At 48.7% G+C, this 24,991-nt stretch overlaps 1 protein-coding gene across 2 annotated transcripts in view; it reads left to right on the forward strand.

Annotated features, from left to right (window-relative positions):
* PPP2R3C (protein phosphatase 2 regulatory subunit B''gamma) overlaps window positions 1-24,991 on the forward strand; it is a 237,723-nt gene that overhangs the window by 154,976 nt on the left and 57,756 nt on the right. For both annotated transcript variants that reach the window (XM_086936937.1, XM_086936938.1), the window contains exons 7-9: window positions 15,133-15,265; window positions 15,419-15,474; window positions 15,563-15,638. In XM_086936937.1, coding sequence (XP_086793063.1) covers window positions 15,133-15,265; window positions 15,419-15,474; window positions 15,563-15,638 — 265 coding nt within the window. The remainder of the gene's footprint in view (window positions 1-15,132; window positions 15,266-15,418; window positions 15,475-15,562; window positions 15,639-24,991) is intronic.

Genomic DNA, 24,991 nt, shown 5'->3' on the forward strand with positions numbered 1-24,991 from the left:
CACCACCACTGCTTTGGGTGATATTTCAGGACTGCTGCATACTGGAATAACACCACCACTGCTTTGAGAGATATTTCAGGACTGCTGCATACTGGAAGAACACCACCACTGCTTTGGCGGATATTTCAGGACTGCTGCTTACTGGAATAACACCCCCACTACTTTGGCTGATATTTCAGGATTGCTGCATACTGGAATAACACCACCACTGCTTTGGGAGATATTTCAGGACTGCTGCTTACTGGAATAACACCACCACTGCGTTGGCTGATATTTCAGGACTGCTGCATACTGGAAGAACACCACCACTGCTTTGGCGGATATTTCAGGACTGCTGCTTACTGGAATAACACCACCACTGCTTTGGGTGATATTTCAGGACTGCTGCATACTGGAAGAACACCACCACTGCTTTGGGTGATATTTCAGGACTGCTGCTTACTGGAAGAACACCACCACTGCTTTGGGTGATATTTCAGGACTGCTGCTTACTGGAATAACACCACCACTGCTTTGGGTGATATTTCAGGACTGCTGCATACTGGAAGAACACCACCACTGCTTTGGCGGATATTTCAGGACTGCAGCTTTCTGGAATAACACCACCACTGCTTTGGCTGATATTTCAGGACTGCTGCTTACTGGAATAACACCACCACTGCTTTGGGTGATATTTCAGGACTGCTGCATACTGGAATAACACCACCACTGCTTTGGGTGATATTTCAGGACTGCTGCTTACTGGAATAACACCACCACTGCTTTGGGTGATATGTCAGGACTGCTGCATACTGGAATAACACCACCACTGCTTTGGGTGATATTTCAGGACTGCTGCATACTGGAATAACACCACCACTGCTTTGGGTGATATTTCAGGACTGCTGCATACTGGAATAACACCACCACTGCTTTGGGTGATATTTCAGGACTGCTGCTTACTGGAATAACACACCACTGCTTTGGCTGATATTTCAGGACTGCTGCATACTGGAAGAACACCACCACTGCTTTGGGTGATATTTCAGAACTGCTGCTTACTGGAATAACACCACCACTGCTTTGGGTGATATTTCAGGACTGCTGCATACTGGAATAACACCACCACTGCTTTGAGAGATATTTCAGGACTGCTGCATACTGGAAGAACACCACCACTGCTTTGGCGGATATTTCAGGACTGCTGCTTACTGGAATAACACCCCCACTACTTTGGCTGATATTTCAGGATTGCTGCATACTGGAATAACACCACCACTGCTTTGGGAGATATTTCAGGACTGCTGCTTACTGGAATAACACCACCACTGCGTTGGCTGATATTTCAGGACTGCTGCATACTGGAAGAACACCACCACTGCTTTGGCGGATATTTCAGGACTGCTGCTTACTGGAATAACACCACCACTGCTTTGGGTGATATTTCAGGACTGCTGCATACTGGAAGAACACCACCACTGCTTTGGGTGATATTTCAGGACTGCTGCTTACTGGAAGAACACCACCACTGCTTTGGGTGATATTTCAGGACTGCTGCTTACTGGAATAACACCACCACTGCTTTGGGTGATATTTCAGGACTGCTGCATACTGGAAGAACACCACCACTGCTTTGGCGGATATTTCAGGACTGCAGCTTTCTGGAATAACACCACCACTGCTTTGGCTGATATTTCAGGACTGCTGCTTACTGGAATAACACCACCACTGCTTTGGGTGATATTTCAGGACTGCTGCATACTGGAATAACACCACCACTGCTTTGGGTGATATTTCAGGACTGCTGCTTACTGGAATAACACCACCACTGCTTTGGGTGATATTCCAGGACTGCTGCATACTGGAATAACACCACCACTGCTTTGGGTGATATTTCAGGACTGCTGCATACTGGAATAACACCACCACTGCTTTGGGTGATATTTCAGGACTGCTGCTTACTGGAATAACACACCACTGCTTTGGCTGATATTTCAGGACTGCTGCATACTGGAATAACACCACCACTGCTTTGGCGGATATTTCAGGACTGCTGCTTACTGGAATAACACCACCACTGCTTTGGGTGATATTTCAGGACTGCTGCATACTGGAATAACACCACCACTGCTTTGGGTGATATTTCAGGACTGCTGCTTACTGGAATAACACCACCACTGCTTTGGGTGATATTTCAGGACTGCTGCATACTGGAATAACACCACCACTGCTTTGGGTGATATTTCAGGACTGCTGCATACTGGAATAACACCACCACTGCTTTGGGTGATATTTCAGGACTGCTGCTTACTGGAATAACACACCACTGCTTTGGCTGATATTTCAGGACTGCTGCATACTGGAATAACACCACCACTGCTTTGGCTGATATTTCAGGACTGCTACATACTGGAAGAACACCACCACTGCTTTGGGTGATATTTCAGAACTGCTGCTTACTGGAATAACACCGCCACTGCTTTGGCTGATATTTCAGGACTGCGGCATACTGGAATAACACCACCACTGCTTTGGGTGATATTTCAGGACTGCTGCATACTGGAATAACACCACCACTGCTTTGGGTGATATTTCAGGACTGCTGCTTACTGGAATAACACCACCACTGCTTTGGGTGATATTTCAGGACTGCTGCATACTGGAATAACACCACCACTGCTTTGGGTGATATTTCAGGACTGCTGCATACTGGAATAACACCACCACTGCTTTGGGTGATATTTCAGGACTGCTGCTTACTGGAATAACACACCACTGCTTTGGCTGATATTTCAGGGCTGCTGCATACTGGAATAACACCACCACTGCTTTGGTGGATATTTCAGGACTGCTGCTTACTGGAATAACACCACCACTGCTTTGGCTGATATTTCAGGACTGCTACATACTGGAAGAACACCACCACTGCTTTGGGTGATATTTCAGAACTGCTGCTTACTGGAATAACACCACCACTGCTTTGGCTGATATTTCAGGACTGCTGCATACTGGAATAACACCACCACTGCTTTGGGTGATATTTCAGAACTGCTGCTTACTGGAATAACACCACCACTGCTTTGGGTGATATTTCAGAACTGCTGCTTACTGGAATAACACCACCACTGCTTTGGGTGATATTTCAGGACTGCTGCATACTAAAATAACACCACCACTGCTTTGAGAGATATTTCAGGACTGCTGCTTACTGGAATAACACCCCCACTACTTTGGCTGATATTTCAGGATTGCTGCATACTGGAATAACACCACCACTGCTTTGGGAGATATTTCAGGACTGCTGCTTACTGGAATAACACCACCACTGCTTTGGCTGATATTTCAGGACTGCTGCATACTGGAAGAACACCACCACTGCTTTGGCTGATATTTCAGGACTGCTGCATACTGGAAGAACACCACCACTGCTTTGGCGGATATTTCAGGACTGCTGCTTACTGGAATAACACCCCCACTACTTTGGCTGATATTTCAGGATTGCTGCATACTGGAATAACACCACCACTGCTTTGGGAGATATTTCAGGACTGCTGCTTACTGGAATAACACCACCACTGCTTTGGCTGATATTTCAGGTCTGCTGCATACTGGAATAACACCACCACTGCTTTGGCGGATATTTCAGGACTGCTGCTTACTGGAATAACACCACCACTGCTTTGGGAGATATTTCAGGACTGCTGCTTACTGGAAGAACACCACCACTGCTTTGGCTGATATTTCAGGACTGCTGCATACTGGAATAACACCACCACTGCTTTGGGAGATATTTCAGGACTGCTGCTTACTGGAATAACACCACCACTGCTTTGGCTGATATTTCAGGACTGCTGCATACTGGAATAACACCACCACTGCTTTGGCGAATATTTCAGGACTGCTGCTTACTGGAATAACACCACCACTGCTTTGGGTGATATTTCAGGACTGCTGCAGTGGTTGTAACACCACCACTGCTTTGGCTGATATTTCAGGACTGCTGCAGTGGTGGTAACACCACCACTGCTTTGGCTGATATTTCAGGACTGCGGCATACTGGAATAACACCACCACTGCTTTGGCTGATATTTCAGGACTGCTGCATACTGGAATAACACCACCACTGCTTTGGGTGATATTTCAGGACTGCTGCATACTGGAATAACACCACCACTGCTTTGGGTGATATTTCAGGACTGCTGCTTACTGGAATAACACCACCACTGCTTTGGGAGATATTTCAGGACTGCTGCTTACTGGAATAACACCACCACTGCTTTGGCGGATATTTCAGGACTGCTGCTTACCGGAATAACACCCCCACTACTTTGGCTGATATTTCAGGATTGCTGCATACTGGAATAACACCACCACTGCTTTGGGAGATATTTCAGGACTGCTGCTTACTGGAATAACACCACCACTGCTTTAGGTGATATTTCAGGACTGCTGCATACTGGAATAACACCCCCACTGCTTTGGCTGATATTTCAGGACTGCTGCATACTGGAAGAACACCACCACTGCTTTGGGTGATATTTCAGGACTGCTGCTTACTGGAATAACACCACAATTGCTTTGGGTGATATTTCAGGACTGCTGCATACTGGAATAACACCACCACTGCTTTGGGTGATATTTCAGGACTGCTGCTTACTGGAATAACACCACCACTGCTTTGGCTGACATTTCAGGACTGCTGCATACTGGAATAACACCACCACTGCTTTGGGAGATATTTCAGGACTGCTGCATACTGGAATAACACCACCACTGCTTTGGCTGATATTTCAGGACTGCTGCATACTGGAATAACACCACCACTGCTTGGCGGATATTTCAGGACTGCTGCATACTGGAATAACACCACCACTGCTTTGGCTGATATTTCAGGACTGCTGCTTACTGGAATAACACCAGCACTGCTTTGGCTGATATTTCAGGACTGCTGCTTACTGGAATAACACCACCACTGCTTTGGGTGATATTTCAGGACTGCTGCTTACTGGAATAACACCAGCACTGCTTTGGCTGATATTTCAGGACTGCTGCTTACTGGAAGAACACCACCACTGCTTTGGGTGATATTTCAGGACTGCTGCATACTGGAATAACACCACCACTGCTTTGAGAGATATTTCAGGACTGCTGCTTACTGGAATAACACCACCACTGCTTTGGCTGATATTTCAGGACTGCTGCTTACTGGAATAACACCACCACTGCTTTGGCTGATATTTCAGGACTGCTGCTTACTGGAATAACACCCCCACTGCTTTGGCGGATATTTCAGGACTGCTGCTTACTGGAATAACACCACCACTGCTTTGGCTGATATTTCAGGACTGCTGCTTACTGGAATAGCACCACCACTGCTTTGGCTGATATTTCAGGACTGCTGCTTACTGGAATAACACCACCACTGCTTTGGGAGATATTTCAGGACTGCTGCTTAGCTAGAAGGACCCATCTACCACAATATGTAGCGAGCTGAACATAAATCTTTTTCTAGCGTTCTCTTATGAACCCGAAAGAAGTACATACATTAGAATTATCCTGATGCAATATTTACATAGCTCTGATTACCTCATGTTGTTTCTAGATACTTTCACTTGTCGCGAGAGCTCACCTGTCTAACCTCTTAAGATCTCATCGCAGACCAGCTGTGCTTTGGAAACATTGCAAGATCTTCAATTCTTTAGATGGAATATTTGATTAGACTTTGCTTTTATTGTCTGGTCGAAAGTTCATGAATACGTTGGCCACTGAACTCCATGTGGAAAAAATATATACAGGAAATCTCTTCCTTCTGGAAGAAAAATCTAACTACATTCTTTGGCCAGAAAGGATTCGAACATTTATTGTAGTAAAAGAATAAAGAGTGCATCTTGTCTTACAGCCTGTGAGAAAATCAGTTTTTTGTGTTCTTTGTTCGGAAATTAACAAGCCATGTCAGAATAGAAAGACAGTACCAGAAGCATTCATTCTGAAGCCAAAGTAAGGCATAAGGCCTGGTGTATCACATGGAAGCATTTGACCTGGATTTGTGCTTGGACGGGGTTAAGGGCAGGTACTTTAAACGTAGTAAAGAATGGTTGCCTTCCTTTGGTTGGGGAGTAATTGCTTGATCTTTTCTAGTCTCATCAGGATGAATCCTGGGAGACCAATGAACCAGCTGCTTTCCACAGAGCCTGAATGCATGAAGGCATGAACCTGCACCACAGACTCCAGCTTTGACCAAGCTGTCTGGGATTTAATTTCTTTATACGGACCTTGCCGGAAATAGTAGAGTCAAAGGGAAAGCCTAGGAGATGAGGCTTAGCTGGCCTAGGACATGAGGCACATGGAGGCACCCTTCCAAGGTGTGCTGTTGGGCCAGCCCTGGGCTTGAGGTGTCAAGGATAGCAAGGAGGAATCCAGTCTAGCCTGGTCTGAATGCAGAAACCAGACCAGGGATGAGTGTGTTGCTGTTACTGGATGGCAATCTGTAAATACAATCCAGTTTCATTCGAGTGTTGGTGGACCAGAGGCTCCTGATGGCCGAGCGATCGTGCTGGTGATTCCATGTGAAAACTCAACAACTTGCATTCATTTTGAATCCTCTTGAGTGTCGTAGTGAGAGATGGGAACTCAACAAGCCCATTTAAAAAAACTTAAATATTTATGCTAAGGAGGCAGGAAGTACCAGATTTAGAACAAGATCTGTGTTTATGCAGGAATGGAGAGCCTTAAGTAGTGTCCGTTGGTCCGTGACCGTGAAGGCCAATGACTGGTTAATAATGGGGCTGTAGTTGTAGAGCGCACCAACGTCCTGGTTATGATTTTTTGTGAAAGAGGATTTGACAGTTTTTTAAAGAGGATTCGTGAGAAGGGGCAGACATTGAGTTGGTCTCAGGGGGATCTGGTTTCAGGAAGGAAAGGTCTATTCAAAAGAGGTTACTTTAAAGAGATGTTGGATGTTAATCAGAGAGTGAATGGTAAAGCATTGGAAAGGGTGCTAAAGGGTAGTGTGGCGAAGGTGGAAGTAAGCTTTTGCAGCCTGTTTGATAGTAAGATATTATGGCTCTCTGTCGTTACCTTCTCAATTAACTCCTTTTAGCAGTTCAAAGTGTTTCGTCTTCTCTACTTCCAACAGTTCTTGCTGCTTCCTTGAAACCCCCTATCTACCTTCAGCATTTCATGCTTACGTTTTCCTCCTCAACTTTCGGTTCTTTCCACAGAGGTTCATGCCATCCCCCCTTTAGTTCTTAAGCAGTTTCTTTTTCTATTTTACGTTATGTTATGTTATGTTATGTTATGTTTATGTTAAGGTTTATAAAGTGCTCACATCACCCTGGGGCAGTATAACTAGAATATAGGTTGTGGCAAAGTAGCAGGCTCACCTTCTGCATAATGACACGGATTGTGGGGATGTTTATTTGTATTTATATAGCGCTTACTATCCTTGTCTTGGCAACACTGCCACCTCTTTAAATGTCTCACTACAATAATCAACATGAGTCGCGATTTAAACAACCTCCAATCCCTTTGACCGAGAAATTGTTTTGTTAAAGTCTGTAAATTATGAAGAAACACAATGATGGCTTGTGTGATGAGTGCGTCAAAAAATATTACAGGGGGGCGTGGCTACGCTCCTGAGGGAAATGGCTGCGGCGTAGAAGAACTCCGGGGAAGCGTTAGTCTTCCAAGCCGATCCATTTATTAATCCGCCTAAATATTGTGCCTCAAAGACTCTTGCTGGTGCAGGGATACGGGCAATGGCCGCGGGAGAAATCCTGACCCACACAGACATCGCGAATCACTGACTGTGGAGGCTCGAGCTGTGGCGGCCTGCGGACCTCGTGGAAGCCGGGGACTCGATTGGCAAGGTACGCCCGTAGGGGTGGACTGAGGTGGAAGGAGCGTGGGGCCTGGTAGTGTGTGGCCCGGAGAGTGACGGCAGCAGTGAGGCTTCCCATAATTGCACCGGTAGCGGTGACGGACGTTGCCTCGGTGCCTTCCCCCCTGCCCCCTCCCTGCTGGCCTTTCATCCTCCCCCCTCGAAGGGATGAATATTGGCGCATTTAGAAGCAGCGCGCCTGGTTGGTGCCAGGAGGACCTGATTTTGACGGTGCTGGCGGCAGGTGCTTGCAATGCCTCGGTGACACCCACATGAGATCCACAGTGCATTTGCCCAAGTTTGATGCCCAAACAACAAAGAGTACAAGATAGAAGGACAACGCTCTGCGAGGGTGCAGCCGGATCCTGATTGTTACTGAAGGCCGGACAGCGAGACAGTGGTAGCACCGGAGGGCCTTCAGAAGACTTAGCCCATCAACCGGAGGGGGAACACGTAAAGCAGGCGATTGCCCAGCAGAGCCCCCTCCTATATCGCCACTTGTACGCTTGGCAGTAAAACAGCATTGGTGCGCTTGGCTGAATGTGACCTGCCGGTACACGGCTACACCGCCTGACTCAGTCGCAGTAATACTCTGTGGAGTACCCAGGGTGCAAAGGCACAGGGACAAGGAGACTCTGTGGAACTATCGAGGCAGTGACCCCTCCAATAGACCATCTGGTGTCAGTACAACGGGTGCAAGGGGCGCCTGAGCGCCCCTTTGGGCCACGTGGGGCGTGGGTTTCTACGGCAGGCAGCATACCGGGAGTGACCGCATAGTTTGGGGAAGAGATGGTGGGCAGAGGCCCACGGGCAGAGGCCATTCAGTCGATGTTGGACAAATATGCCTACAACAAAGATTTCCCACCACTGTCCGAACGCCTGGAGCAGGCAGAGAAGACCCGGGGGGACCTTGGAGCACATTATGGTCGCCCTCATCAATGTTCAATCCACAGTTGGGACAATATCAACGGATGTTTTGTTTCTCCGGGCTGACTTCCAGAAAATGGTGGCCAGAGTTACAGAAGTAGAGCACACCACCAAAACTCTTGTCAAGGACGCATCAGCTTTGCAAAAAACAGTGTCCCGGCTGTAGGCAGAGAACAAAATAATGGCGGCAAAACACTACGTTCAGGAAGGGCGCTCCCGCCGGAATAACGTCCGTATTACTGGTATTCCGGAAAGTGAAGAGAACCCGGCGATGGATCTGTATGTCGAGGATCTCATTAAAACAAGGCTCCAGCCCAGGGGCCTCTCAACCTTTTTTTCAGTCGAAAGGGCGCACAGAGTTCCCGGGGGATAGCCTAAACCTGGAGCAATCTCTCCCCTCCCCTTAAGCACTCTGCTAAGTTGGGGAGGCGGGAAGTTCTGAGACCGTCCGGCAAGGAGGGGCGGGGGGTGGTGGGGGGAGATAGGTTGTTATCTTCGGATTTTTGTGTTCTTTGTTTTCTCTTTTATAGTGCAGTGTATGCTGGTCTGGGATGAAAGGGAAGTTCTATTTCCTCCACATTGTTTGCTATGTGTACTATTGTTCTGCAAGGTTTTTAGGTATAAGGCCTTGTTTGACCTTTTTTCAGCACCTGAGGTACACATTGCACTCCGTACTCTGTCACACATACTCCGCCGAACATGGCAGCACAGGTTTCAACCACCCCTGATCCTATAGGGCACCCCACAACTCAAGTGACTCCTCTATCAATGCTTAAGTGGAATGTTCATGGTCTGGGGGACAAAATAAAGAGGAGCCTAGTTCTACAATGCCTGAAACGATATTCACCAATGGGGGCCCTACTACAGGAAACACACCTTACTGGCACAGCGTGCAAAGCCATGGAACAGATTGGGGTTTAGAATGGTGGTTCACTCTGAGTTTTCGAATGGCTCCAGGGGGGTGGGTATTTTGATCAAAAAGCAATCCCCGTACATAGTGCTAAACACAAAATCGGACGACAGCGGTCACTTTGCCGCTGTTGTGGGTCAGTGGGAAGGACAGTCCCTTAACATAGTCTCTGTATATGCTCCCCCTGCCCTACACGCAGTCACGCTCCCAGCACTCAGTAAGTTCCTACTTGACATTCCAGATGGAGAACTGATGATCGGGGGGACCTTAATGCGCTAGTAGATAACACCCTTGACTGCCACCCACCGATGGCGCATGTCCGGGCGGGTCTCGTCTTGGGAGCTTTATGGAGGCAATGGGTCTCACAGATGTGTGGAGATGGCACCACCCCACAGCGCCGCAATTCACCTTTTACTCAGGGGCCCATAACAGCTTGTCCCGCATCGATTATTTCTTAGCTACAGCGAGCTGCCTGCAGAACGTTGACTGCATAGAATTAAAGCCCAGAGGTATCTCCGACCACTCCCCAGTAATGTTGACATACACCCATAGTCGCAGGGTTCGGCGCCATACTTATCCCATCTATCCGGGCTACTTTCAGGTCCCTAAAATTAAAAAGGATATTCTTGCAGCAACAAAGCATTACATTCAGGAGAATCAGCCGTCGGTTGATTCTCCAACTATTCTGTGGGAAGCATACAAAACGGTCCTTAGAGGACAAGCCATTGTCTCGGTCACGGGCCATAGAAGAGAGAAGCAGCATGACCTTCATGGACTAGAGCTGGTGCTGGTGGAGGCGGAGGCTCGTCACGCCAGTGATCCTACGGTAGCAACAGCTCAGCTATTGAGGCTAACCCAACAACAGCATAGGAAATACTTAGAAGATCTGACGAGGTTGCGTCTGACGGCCACCCAGCATAAGATTTACGAGCTTGGGGATAAAGCCGGGAAGCTTCTGGCGTGGCTAGATAAACGGGAACAAAGTACCAGGTGGATAGCGAGGATTAGGACGGCTGAAGGGGAACTTACAACATACCTGTAGATCATAGTGCAGGGCCTTGCGTATCATTTCAAACAGGTGTATACCTCAACCTCTGAGATGTCGGTAGAGGAAGCACTAACCTACATTCAAGATATTGACATGCCCGGGCTCCCTCCAGAGGCGGCTTTGGCGCTTGAGGCGGATATTACGGTGGAGGAAATACAGGGGTCAATAGGCGTAATGCAGTTCGGCAAAGCGGCAGGTCCTAATGGTATCCCCATCAAGCTCTACAAAAAAACTACGGGACTTGTTGCCCCCCATCTATTACGTATGTATAATGACTGTTATCAGAAGGGGGAGCTGCCATTGGATCAAAGAACGGCCACAATAGTGGCTATACTCAAACCGGGCAAACCTGCAGATGAATGTACCTCATATCGCCAAATCTCCCTGAATAATGCGGAGGCTAAAATCCTACCAAAACGGTTGGCGATTAGACTAATGCCATACCTAACAACGCTGGTACACCCGGATCAATCCGGCTTCATGCCGGGCAGGAGCACAGCTTTAAACCTGCGACGTTTACATGGTATGATGGCCCGAATGCCGTATGTTCAGGAGTCAGCAGTCATCTAAGCATGGGCGAATTTTGCGAATCTCGCGTTCGCGAATTTTGCGGATTTGCGAACTCGCAATCCGCAAAATCCGCGAATTCTCGCGAATTTGCGGATTTTTTTTTTTTTGTGTTTGCGCGGGTTTCTGCCAGTTCGCGAGGGTTTTGTACAATGTCGCAAATTGCGAACTTACCTGTCGGGTCGCAAGTTTCGCGAACTTGTTGTTTCTACGTGTCCAGCCTGTTTGGGACACTCTTCTTCATCACTGCCACTCTCTGTCACCACTGCCACTCTCTGACTACTCATGCCACCCTCTGGCCCACCCATGCCACCCTCTGTTTCATCACAGCACCCTCTGGTTGTCCAGTCAGTGTACATTATTGTGGCAACGCAAGCACACCTTCCCTGCCTCAAGTGACCTGAATTAATTTGGGGCTGATTAATGTGTCACAGAATATTTTTTTAGCTGGCACCTGCTTCCTTAGTGCTTCCTGATTAGTGAACTTTTGCACTTGCTAAGTGCTTTCATTGTTGCAAAATTAGTTACAACACCTGCCCTGCCCCAACTGACAATAATGAATTAGGGGCTGATTAATGGATTTGAACTGCCAGCCTGGCTCCTGCTTGTCTCCCTTAGCTGTAATTCAGGACCGTTGTGGCATATGTGTAACTATTCTGAGGTTCAGAGCAGGGTCACATAATAGTTGCAACTGGCAACTGAACTCTGGAGGGGCCCCTCAGCAAGCACTACAGGAAATGGCTACTAATGATGAGCCTGAACTTTTGAACCTGGTAAGTAGTTTCAGTTTTGATTAGATCGTATTTCTGCAATTTTGCACTTATTCGCGGGGCGCGAAGTTGTACTGGGAAGCCGCGAACTCACGCGAACAGTGCGAGCAGTGCGAGCAAAATCCGCTGCTCGCGGATTTGCGGATTTTGCGGGAGATTCGCGAATCTCGCGGATTGCGAATTTCCCGAAAATCCGCAAAATCCGCGAGCGAAACGGATTTTCCGCCCACACCTACAGTCATCCTCTCCCTTGACGCAAGAATGGCATTTGACTTGGAGTGGCCACTTCTGTTTGCGGTCCTTTGCCACTTGGGCTTTGGTCCTAAATTCTGCATGTGGGTCCGTCTGCTATATACCAAGCCTATAGCTCATGTGACGGTAAACGGGCATATATCGGACGACTTCTCTTTGACTCAAGGCACCCGCCAGGGCTGTCCCCTGTCGCAGCTGCTTTTCGCGCTACTCATCGAGCCCCTGGCAGCGTGGATCCGTTGGGATCTAATGATAAAGGGACTCAAGTGGACTGCAGAGTGGGAGGATCGCATTTCCTTATACGCAGACGACGTTTTATTGTATTTGACCCTTCCAAGGCGTTCTATACTGGTCCTCCTGAATATCTGTGAACTCTTTGGGCGACCATCGGGCACACCATTAACGGGTCCAAATCTGTACTGTACGTGCTGCACGGCCCACCGCCGCCGCTCCCCCAGAACTGCCCACTTATGATCGCAGATGATGGGTTCAAATATTTGGGGATCAATGTTACGGCCAACTCAGCGGACTTCTATAAGCATAACCTGCAGCCCCCTTTGGAGCGTTACCGCTCATGCTATTAGGGAAGGCGGCACTCTTCAAAATGATGGCGCTTCCACGTTTCTTATATGTGCTGGAAAATACATCATTCCTGGTGCCCCTGAGCTACTTTAAGGCCATAGAAGCCCTGGTCTCCAGTTTACTCTGGGGACACAAACCAGCGCGCATAGCACAGACTAAGCTGGTGCGTAGTTGGTATGATGGGGGGGGGGTGGCACTTCCGAATATACAGTTGTATTACTGGGCGGCACAATTGAAGATCATCAATCAATGGATTCATGCCCCCCAAGAGGACTCTGCGTTTAGAGCAGACAGAGTGGCTCTGGGTTTGGGTGGGATAGTGTCCCCCCTTTACGACAAAAAGCGTACCAAATCCCTCATTGGACCCACACAGCAGACAGTCACCCTAGGGCACGAGGCACAGAGGAAGCTGGGTTGGCAGGGGACTATGACCCAACTCACCCCTCTTTGGGATGCGCCACAGCTGGGTCTGCTCAGGAATAGCAAGGGTTTTGCCCACTGGGATGCCATGGGAATCTCCACGGTGGGAGATGTTTGGCGCAAGGGGGAGGTTGTGTCATTTGAGCACCTGCAGCAGCAGTACGATTTGGCACCCACTGAACTCTTTCGCTACACACAAATAAAACACGCTCTGTTGACGGCCCTGCCTCCGGGCACTGAGGTCCAGGAAGCCTCGCCTTTAGAGGACAGACTATTAACAGACTATATGCAGAAGCGGACTACTTCATTCACATACCGAAAGCTAGTCAATAATCTCCCAGACCCCACGGTAGGACATAGAAGGAAGTGGTCCCGTGATGTCGGAGATTTTGCTGACTCTGACTGGCAGGAGGCACTTGCATCCCCGAAGGAGGTAGGCATACCCTCGCGACTTAGACTGGTGCAACTTTAAATACTGCACCGAGTTTATTTCACTAGACTCACCCTATATAAAATTGGTAGAACATCACATCCATATTGTTTACGGGGATGTGGGAAGGAGGGAACTTTCTACCATACCATATGGCAATGCCCGAAGATAATGGGACTATTGGGTTCAAATAATGAGAACAATATCACAGGTGGGGAATGTGTCACTTCTACCGGAACCCAAAAGATGTTTGTTGAATGTCTGGGAGCCGAATGACCTCAACCACCCTATGCAGGATTGGGCCATTCTTGGGTTAATGGTAGCAAAGCGTAACATTGCGCAGAAGTGGGGAGCGGCGGGGGGGCCAAAATTGACTGCATGGTCCACGGACATGGATCTGGCCATGATTGAAGAACGGACGGCTGCCCCGGAAAATGGAATAAGATCTGGGGGGGCTTGGAATGACTTCAGGGGAAATAAATGTGAAGCGCTCCGAGTCCGGGGGGATGAGAGCTCAGAAGAAGATTTTTAGGAGGGGGGAGGCGTGGGATAGATGATGTGATAGAAATTACTGTGGTGTACTGTATACTGTTTTAATACTGTACTGGGATTGTGTAGTGCTGACATTTTTGATATGTGATTATTATCTGGAAGTAATGTACCTAATTAATGCTGATTATAATAAAAAAAGAGTTTAAAAAAGAAATATTACAGATTTCGGTGGGGAAAGGCCATGTCTGCACAATGACGTAATCGCGTTTTTCCCGCAGTGATACTGAACATATTTCACCAAAGTAACGGGGTCATCGCTAAAGGCACACCAGGAATGAAGGCACAGGCATTAGGTGTGGCTGTGCCTACGTGGTTGAGTGTGTGCAGCCCAGAGATGCTTTTTCACGCTTCCCCTCTGCCCTTAGTGATGTGCTCGGCGAAGGCGGCTACTCAGGTATGCGCCTTCCATGTCTCACATCGATATATTTGTAACCGGCCCACTGAGGTGGGGGGGAACGTCTACACCCTGTGCTACACCCTGCACCCATAAAGGAATATTAGACCAAATATCCAACATGCATACGACAGAGTGCAGACACACCTTAACAAGCATTTGCAATTCAATAGGTCTCGCAATAACGCAAGTTTAAGCTATTAGCATTGTAAATGACAATGGCTTTTATTTATGTTTTTAAAACGAAAACAAAAATAAAAGGCATTGTTATTTGCAATGTCAATAGTTGAAACTTGCGTGTCTGCGAGATCTATTGCATTGCAAATGCTTGTTTTTTATCAGTTCTTTTGTCTCCCCCTCTCTTTTCTAAACTGTTTCAGCTCACAGTTGTAGACCTTGTGTTCTTTTGGCTTTTTTAACAGGATTTGGAGAATTATATTTTGGAGCTCATCCCGACGCTGCCGCAGTTGGATGGTTTAGAGAAGTCCTTTTACTCCTTCTACGTCTGCACAGCTGTCCGCAAGTTCTTTTTTTTCCTCGACCCTCTCAGAACAGGTAGTTATAATTCATATATTCAGGACTAAAACTGTTTTAAACTTGCTTTCACTATACCACACTCCCTCTATAGAATCTGGTCCCACATGTGCTGTTTGGTGTTTTCTGAAAGTTTTGAATCAGGGCTCACACGTTCTGCCTCACTTTTCTTAGGGAAGATAAAAATCCAGGACATCTTGGCCTGCAGCTTCTTGGATGACTTACTAGAGGTAAGACAGGCTCAGCACCCAGTTTTAAATAATCACGCCATGTATTCTAATATGGTCTAACAAAAATATATATATTTCTTTATTTCAGCTGAGGGATGAGGAGCTGTCGAAAGAGAGTCAGGAATCCAACTGGTTCTCCGCTCCGTCTGCACTCAGGGTGTACGGTAAGGCTTCATTCTGAAATAATATAATGGGGATAAGACATTCTTAGTCGAGAGATGTTTTCATTTTCTTTAAGTAACGGAGAGCCGGTGCAAGTATTGCCTGAGGCACCATGCTATTCCACATCCTGTGTTTGTAACTTGAAAACACATGTTTGTGTAATTTTCCTTTTTGAATCTTTGCATCTCTTGGTTTCCAATTTGGCAGTGTTATGGCTCATGTGGTTCTTCCTGCCTTGGCATTCTCCCAGCAGGTCTTCAAAGAGGTGCAGGTGTGTGGCTAGACCCAGTGTAGCTCTATCGAGTTAGGCCTTAAGTGGGTATATATATTGTTAGTTGTTCTGTTAATTTGGCAGTCACATGCAGGATGCTCTTACACATTGTCGCTGTTTTGGCCCGGAGAGGATCAAGGCATGGACGGTGGTTCATACGTGTATTGCGTGAAGAGAAGTTTTATTTATTTATTTATTTTAGTGTTTTATAGAGCGCAAACTTGACCAGTGAGGGTGTCAGAGCGCTTTACAAGATATACAGAGGTGTGCAAACAAAGTCAAAGGTGCAGAAGTATACAGAGCTGTACAAAGGGATGGCGAGTGGCAGGGGTGTAGGGAACATAGGGGATACTGGGGATACAAAAGTAAGATTGCAATCCTAGTTAAAGTCGGTAAAAATAAAGGTCCCATAAATTCTCTGCGGGAGAGTTGGTGATCTGGGGAAGAAGTGATAGTCTTAGAATCATCAAACTTGTGGTCAGGCATAGCAGGCATTAGACGAGGAATTTACCCATGAGGAAGGTTTTGGCCTCCTTCTTTAAACGTGCTAGTGAAGGGATTCTTCTGATGGCGGGTGGGAAAGAGTTCCAGATTCTTGGTGCTGCCCCGGTGAATGCCCTATTATAGGTTCTATTTTTCTGAAAAAAGGCGGATTGGAGTAAGAGGATACTGGCGGACCTGGAGTTCCTGCTACCTCCAGATACCACTAGTTTTTGTGCCAGATAAGCAGGAAAGTTTGAGTAAAGAGCCTTGTGTGCAATCCAAGCCAGTTTCAGCTGAATTCTGGCCTCTAGGGGGAGCCAGTTCAGTGCTTTCATATGTGGAGAGATGTGGTCGAATTTCCTGGTGCCGGTGAGTAGTCTGGCAGCCGCGTTGAGGCAAGCTTTTAAGGGTGCTAGGGAGATCTTGGGTAGACCAGTGAGGGTGGAGCAACCATATTCCAGTCTGGAAATGACTAGTGCTTGAACTGCCATTTTTAAGTCAGGAGCCTCAATAAAAGGTTTCAGCTTCCAAAGGTAGCTCAAGTGGAATCTGGCTGTTTTAGCCATCGAGTTAATGTGGTCTTGCATGTTCAGGTTACAGTAGAGGATTGTGCCCAGGGATTTGGCAGAGTCCACAATGGTCGGCGGGCAGTTTAGGGCTGTGATGGCCTTGATCCACATCTGAATCTCCGGGTTGGCTTTAGAAGGGGAGATTAGGAGAAATTCGGTTTTCTTTGAGTTGAGTTTTAGTTGGTTAGCGGCTAGCCATTGGACAGTCAGTTTCTGATAGATACATCTGCCAGTGGATTCCTCACCTTGTGAATATCCCCCTGCGTCAGCAGCATCCGGAAATTCTTTTTGTACTTTCGCGCCGACGTGGACCGACTGCACAGAGGCACGGCATCGCGCGCGACTCCGCTGACATCACTGACCCCATATTAGGCCCACGCCAGCGTGATGACATCAGTTCCCTTTTTTCTGCGTCGTCTACGCTAACGGTTTTCTAGGGATCGTCAGTAGCTTTTGTAGTAACTTTGTTACCTTGTACTGTTCGTGTTTCATTGTCTTCTCTTTCGACATGTCTTTAAAGAAGACCGGGTTTAAAGCCTGTGGGGAATGCGGCAAAACCATGTCCATTACGGATCCGCATGAATGCTGCTTGTGGTGTTTAAGCTCCGACCACGACGTCGAAGACTGCCAGTCTTGTAGGAAGATGACCCCTAAGGCCTTCCGGGAAAGAGAAGCTAAGCTTCTTGTGGCGAAGTTTAAAGGAAGTAAGGAGAAGAAAAAATCGAGGTCGCAGACTCGACGCTCGAGGTCAAGATCTTGTTCGAGGTAGCGATCGGACTCGTCCTCGCCCATGCTTCGAGATCTTCCAAAAAGAAGCATAAGTCGCGATCGGACTTGTCCTCGCCCATGCTTTGAGATCTTCCAAAAAGAAGCATAAGAAGAGGTCCCATGAATCCTGACCTTGTTCAAGGAAGGATTTGAGTTCTAAGCCGAAGTCGCAGGCGAAGCTGATTGAGAAGGTGGTGATTTCTTCGGCTTCGGAAGATTAGGACGCCGGGGGTGAGGCGTCGCATGCGAATTCGTCAGGTTCAACGAAGCAGACGGCGAATCCATCTCCGGTTCCCTTCCATCCTCCAGATCGGGAGGATGAAGGTGAGGGGGAGATGGTTGGAGTGGGAGAGGCTCAGTTGTCCAAGGGTCAGTCGACTCCGGTGCACCAGCCCGAAGAGGAAGTCGACGTTGTATCGACTCCACGCCCTCAAGAGCAGCCTGGGGGTTCGTACCCAGCCTTCCCGGCTCCAGGCCAGGATCCAACGCATTTCCTTAATGCGATGTTTGGTATATATTCCAGGGCTATGTACCCCTCTGGGGCTCCTGTTGGTCCCACGGGTCCGATGGCGTTTGGTCTGGGTGTTCCCCAAACTTATGCACCCGCGCCCTTTATGCCGGCGACGCATTGGCATTTTCCGACGCCGGCGAGGCCTTCGACTCCGAAGCCATCGACGCCAAAGTCGTCGACGCCGAATCCTTCGACGGTGATTCCATCAACCCAGATGCCGAACTCTGAGCGACGTCCGGGGATTCTTCCTCATCCGGCGTCGGGATCGGCGCCGGCACCGGCTTCGACGGAGCCGACAGTGGATCCGACGGCTTCCAATGTGAAGCTCAGGTCGAGGAGTGAAGCCCAGAGGCTGATGGAGAAAGAGAGGTATCGTGAGGAGAATTTGGAGGAGGGCGACCTGCAGGAGCCTGAGGACCCATTTGAGGACCTTTCAGTGGCTAGTGGCCTTGAACTGTCCCCTGAGTGGGATTTAGTTTCAGTATCGGATGAACCCTCTAAAGTTGTGGCTCCTTACCATGTCGTAATAAAGAAGGCTGCAAGTTTATTGAACATTGCTCTACCTACTGCTGAGTTTGTCAAATCTTCTCACAGAGGCCCTTCACTCTCCATCTTCAGTAACTGAACCATTGCTGCCTTTTAATGATGCCCTTAAAGAACCGATTTTAGAGGTTTGGAAGAAACTTGTATCAGCTCCTGCTGTTTCTAGGGCTGTGGCCAGGAGGTACAGAGCTGCTCCTGATGACCTAGAATTTTTGTCCACTCACCCTCTGCCTGAGAGTTTAGTGGGGCAGGCGGCCTGTTCCAAAAGATCAATGGGAGCTTTTCCACAGGTTCCAGCAGAAAAGGAGTCGAGAAAACAAGATCAGGCTAAAAAGGTTTTCTCCTCCGCCAGTATGGCGCTGAAGTCCACGAATGTGACCTGCTTGATGGGGCGTTATATCCACGCCCTGATGGACACTGTAAAACAGTTGGTGCATAAGATTCCGGAGGAGGATAGAAAAGACTTCCAGGAGGTAATCTCTGACACTCAGGCTGCAGCAAGGCAGGTGATTCAGAGTGGATTGGACACAGCAGACTCTGTGGCTAGGGTCATGGGCTCTTCTGTGGCGACGAGGAGAGCTGCGTGGCTGAAATCGAGTGAGTTTTCGACAGATGTCCAGTCTACATTGATGGATCTCCCATTCGACTGGTCTGGTTTATTTGGCAAGAAGGCAGACGCTGCTTTAGAACGCTTTAAAGACAGCAGGGCGACGGCTAAGTCGTTGGGCCTTCAGACCAGGGGCACTTTTGGGAGACGTTCTAGAGGATTTAGCAGATCTTCTTTTCAATCCTACAAGATAACGCAGCAGCAGCCGCAGCAGCAGCAAAACACGCTGTACAGGTCTTATAGGGGAAAGCAAAGAGCCCGTTCTCGAGGCCGTCAAGCTTCCTCCTCTTCCCCGCCCAGCCCCCTGCCAACGCAGCAAAGCAGCCCTAGATCCGCCATTCCGGATCATGTGGGTCCAGTGGGTGGGTCGGCTTACCCATTTCCTACGAGATTGTCAATTGATTACATCGGATGTTTGGGTTCTCAATCTCGTGAGCAATGGGAATGCTCTTCCCTTTCGGGAGTTTCCCCCAAATTACCCTCCTTGCCAGGGTTATTGTTCGGAGGACCACCTGCTTCTCCTGCAGGAAGAGGTCCTGGCATTGTTCAGAAAAGGTGCGATAGAGGTGGTCCAGAGCAGGAAAGGGGTCAGGGATGCTACTCCTGGTATTTTCTGATCCCCAAGAAGAATGGCAGGCTTCGGCCAATCCTGGATCTCAGGATCTTGAACCTTTACCTGAAACAGGAAAAGTTCAAGATGCTCACTCTTGCACAGGTTCTTCAAGCGCTGCTGGAAGAAGACTGGATGGTGTCGATCGACTTGCAGGATGCGTATTTCCATATTCCTATCCTGAAGTCGCACAGAAAGTATCTCCGTTTTACGGTTGGGTCGCAACATTACCAGTTTGCGGTCCTTCGGTCTGGTCTTACTACTGCGCTTCGAGTCTTCACCAAGGTGATGGCGGTGGTGGCAGCACATCTCAGGAGGTCGGGGATACCTGTATTCCCGTATCTGGACGACTGGCTAATTCAAAGCAGAGTCGCCGGGGAAGGTGCTCAATCACCTGCAGGAGACAACTCAGATGTTACACAGGTTGGGTTTTTCGATAAACGTACCCAAATCTCACCTGGTGCCCTCCCAGCGTAACCTGTTCATAGGTGCGGTACTGGACACTTCTGTATGTCGTGCATTCCCTCCTCCTCAAAGGATTCGCGACATACAGGAAATTATTCCTTTGTTCTACAATGGAGCGGTTGTTCCAGTCCTGAAGGTCCTACGTCTGCTCGGTCTGATGGCTTCTTGCATTCTGTTGGTCAACCATGCACTCTGGCACATGAGGGCGCTCCAGTGGTGCCTCCGCAGGCAGTGGTTTCAGCACAACGAAGATGTCAGGGAGTCAGTGAGGATCTCCAGAGAGACTGCAGCGGATTTGTCTTGGTGGAGCGTGGAGGGCAATCTGTCACAGGGAAAGCCTTTTCAACTTCCTCCATCGGTGGCCACGGTGATAACGGATGCATCCAGTCTAGGGTGGGGTGCTCATCTTGGGGACCTGGAGGTCAAGGGTCTTTGGTCTCCAGAGGAAAGGTTGCTTCACAACAACCTACTAGAATTACGGGCGATACATCTGGCGCTCAAGGCCTTCCTCCCTTCCCTTCGCATGCGGTCAGTTCAGGTTTTGACGGACAACACGACCGCGATGTGGTATGTCAACAAGCAGGGAGGAGTGGGGTCGCAGTGTCTCTGCAGAGAGGCTCTGCGTCTGGTCCTGGGTTCAGGACCACCAGATTTGTCTGATGGCAAATCATCTGGCCGGAGTTCTGAACATTCGTGCAGACAGTCTCAGTCGGCAGTTCTCTGCCGACCACGAGTGGATGCTTCATCCAGAGGTAGTTCGTCACGTCTTTCGGACGTGGGGAACTACTCAGGTGGACCTGTTCGCCACTCACGAGAATGCTCACTGCCCGTCATTCTGCAGCCCCCAGTTTCCGATGCAGGGAGCCTTGGGGGATGCTTTTCAGTTGAGTTGGGACTCGCAACTCCTTTACGCGTTTCCTCCCATACCCTTGATTCCTCGGGTTCTGAGGAAGATTCGCCAAGACCGGGCCCAAGTCATATTGATTGCCCTGGATTGGTCAAGAAGGGTGTGGTACTCAGACCTTCTCCACCTCTCCTCGTGCCCGCCGCTCAGTCTCCCTTTCAGGGCAGATCTCCTCTCTCAGATGGAGGGGCAGGTTCTACACTCCCACCTCCAGACCTTACACCTTCATGCCTGGAGATTGAACGGGGGCAACCTGAGTTCCTTTTCTCTCCCACACGATGTGGTGGATGTCATTTTGTCTGCCAGGCGTGACTCCACTAAGTCCATTTATTCCTATAGATGGTCAAAATTCATTGCTTGGTGTGGGGAAAAGTCCATTGACCCTTTAAGGGCTCATTTGTCCAATATTCTTCAATTTGCTCTGTCCTTTGCCCAGCAGAGTTTTGCGGTGGCAACTATTAAGGGTTATTTGTCGGCCTTATCGGCTTTCCTTTGTTTGCCTGACTAGCCCTCTTTGTTTAAGTCACCAATTGTTTTACGATTCATCAAGGCCCTGACCAATACATTTCCTCCTACTCCTTTTATTGTACCTCAATGGGACTTGAACCTTGTTCTTACATTCTTGATGGGTTCACCTTTTGAACCCTTACACTCATGTCCCTTGGGACTTTTGTCTTTCAAGACAGTCTTCCATGTAGCAATTACCTCGGCAAAGAGGGTAAGTGAGCTTCAAGCTCTTAGTTCCAAGCCCCCAATTTTATCCATTCATGCTGATCGAATGGTTCTTAGGACCAGGGCTGCTTTTCTGCTGAAGTTGGTAACTCCTTTCCATCTGGGGCAGTCTGTTACCCTCCCTACCTTTTATTCTCCCTATCACCCTTCCAAGGAGGAGGAGCGGCTTAATCGCTTGAACCCTAAGAGGGCGGTGAGCTTCTACCTGGACAGGACAAGGGAGTTCAGGTTGGATGACCAGCTGTTTGTTGGATTTACTGGCTGCAGGAAAGGAAGATCTGTGCACAAGCGCACGCTCTCAAGATGGATCATTTTATGCATCAAGATCTGCTACTCCCTGGCGGGTAAGGAACCTCCAGAGGGTATAAGGGCTCATTCCACTAGAGCTAAGTAGGCAACATCTGCTCTTTCTAGAGGTGTGCCTGTAGAGGACATTTGCAGAGCTGCGACTTGGGCCTCCCTCCACACTTTCGCGAAGCATTACTGCTTGGATTCCGAGGTGAGGAGGGACGGCCACTTTGCGCGTTCTGTCCTCCAAGATTTCTTGGTGTAGAAGAGTGGACACCCTCCTCCAGGAGTGGGGACTGCTGTAGGATTCTATTCACAAGGTGAGGAATCCACTGGCAGATGTATCTATCAGAAGAACAAGTTACTTACCTTCGGTAACGCTTTTTCTGGTAGATACAGAATCTGCCTGTGGATTCCTCACTGACCCACCCGCCTCCCCGTTGTCCACTCTTGTATACCATGTTTGTTGTATATATATATTTATATTTATTGTCAAAGGAAATGTTTATTACATTTTGCACTATGTGTGTTATCTGAGCATTGTGTACTGTGTATACTATGTATTTTTCTACTGTCATTGGTCCGTCCGTGGGCCTCGAAGGCACGGAAAAAAGGGTGGAACTGATGTCATCACGCCGGCGTGGGCCTAATATGGGGTCGGTGACGTCAGCGGAGTCGCGCGCGATGCCGTGCCTCTGTGACGTCGGTCCACGTCGACGCGAAGCTACAAAAAGAATTTCCGGATGCTGCTGAGGCAGGGGGATATTCACAAGGTGAGGAATCCACAGGCAGATACTGTATCTACCAGAAAAAGCGTTACCGAAGGTAAGTAACTTGTTCTTCAGGGTATCATTCAGGGAGAGGATCTCCTCAAGCGAAGAGATATTGATGAGGCATTTAACATCGGACTCCTGAGGTGGAAGCCGGGAGTGATAGGATATCATCTTTTTAAACTTGTTGTGATACTGTGATTTTAAAATACCTATTCACTTGCACTTTTGGCTCCCTGAACAGCGGACTCTCGCTGCAACGACACCCTTGAATTTGCTCGCCAACTCACGAGGGCGAGGCGCGTCACGAGACACGCCCCCTCTGCTGGCCACGCCCCCTCACCAAGCGATATAAATAGCGCGCCAAATGCCCTGGCGTCGCATTTAACATCGGACTCCTGAGGCGGTAGCCGGGAGTGATAGGATATCATCTTTTTAAACTTGTTGTGATACTGTGATTTTAAAATACCTATTCACTTGCACTTTTGGCTCCCTGAACAGCGGACTCTCGCTGCAACGACACCCTTGAATTTTCTCGCCAACTCACGAGGGCGAGGCGCGTCACGAGACACGCCCCCTCTGCTGGCCACGCCACCTCACCAAGCGATATAAATAGCGTGCCAAATGCCCTGGCGTCGCATTTAACATCGGACTCCTGAGGCGGAAGCCGGGAGTGATAGGATATCATCTTTTTAAACTTGTTGTGATACTGTGATTTTAAAATACCTATTCACTTGCACTTTTGGCTCCCTGAACAGCGGACTCTCGCTGCAACGACACCCTTGAATTTGCTTGCCAACTCACGAGGGCGAGGCGCGTCACGAGACACGCCCCCTCTGCTGGCCACGCCCCCTCACCAAGCGATATAAATAGCGCGCCAAATGCCCTGGCGTCGCATTTAACATCGGACTCCTGACGCGGAAGCCGGGAGTGATAGGATATCATCTCTTTAAACTTGTTGTGATACTGTGATTTTAAAATACCTATTCACTTACACTTTTGGCTCCCTGAACAGCGGACTCTCGCTGCAACGACACCCTTGAATTTGCTCGCCAACTCACGAGGGCGAGGCGCGTCACGAGACACGCCCCCTCTGCTGGCCACGCCCCCTCACCAAGCGATATAAATAGCGCGCCAAATGCCCTGGCGTCGCATTTAACATCGGACTCCTGAGGCGGAAGCCGGGAGTGATAGGATATCATCTCTTTAAACTTGTTGTGATACTGTGATTTTAAAATACCTATTCACTTACACTTTTGGCTCCCTGAACAGCGTACTCTCGCTGCAACGACACCCTTGAATTTGCTCGCCAACTCACGAGGGCGAGGCGCGTCACGAGACACGCCCCCTCTGCTGGCCACGCCCCCTCACCAAGCGATATAAATAGCGCGCCAAATGCCCTGGCGTCGCATTTAACATCGGACTCCTGAGGCGGAAGCCGGGAGTGATAGGATATCATCTTTTTAAACTTGTTGTGATACTGTGATTTTAAAATACCTATTCACTTGCACTTTTGGCTCCCTGAACAGCGGACTCTCGCTGCAACGACACCCTTGAATTTGCTCGCCAACTCACGAGGGCGAGGCGCGTCACGAGACACGCCCCCTCTGCTGGCCACGCCCCCTCACCAAGCGATATAAATAGCGCGCCAAATGCCCTGGCGTCGCATTTAACATCGGACTCCTGAGGCGGAAGCCGGGAGTGATAGGATATCATCTTTTTAAACTTGTTGTGATACTGTGATTTTAAAATACCTATTCACTTGCACTTTTGGCTCCCTGAACAGCGGACTCTCGCTGCAACGACACCCTTGAATTTGCTCGCCAACTCACGA

This window comes from Lissotriton vulgaris, chromosome 9 (assembly GCF_964263255.1).
Source record: "Lissotriton vulgaris chromosome 9, aLisVul1.2, whole genome shotgun sequence".
Taxonomy (NCBI): Eukaryota; Metazoa; Chordata; class Amphibia; order Caudata; family Salamandridae; genus Lissotriton; species Lissotriton vulgaris.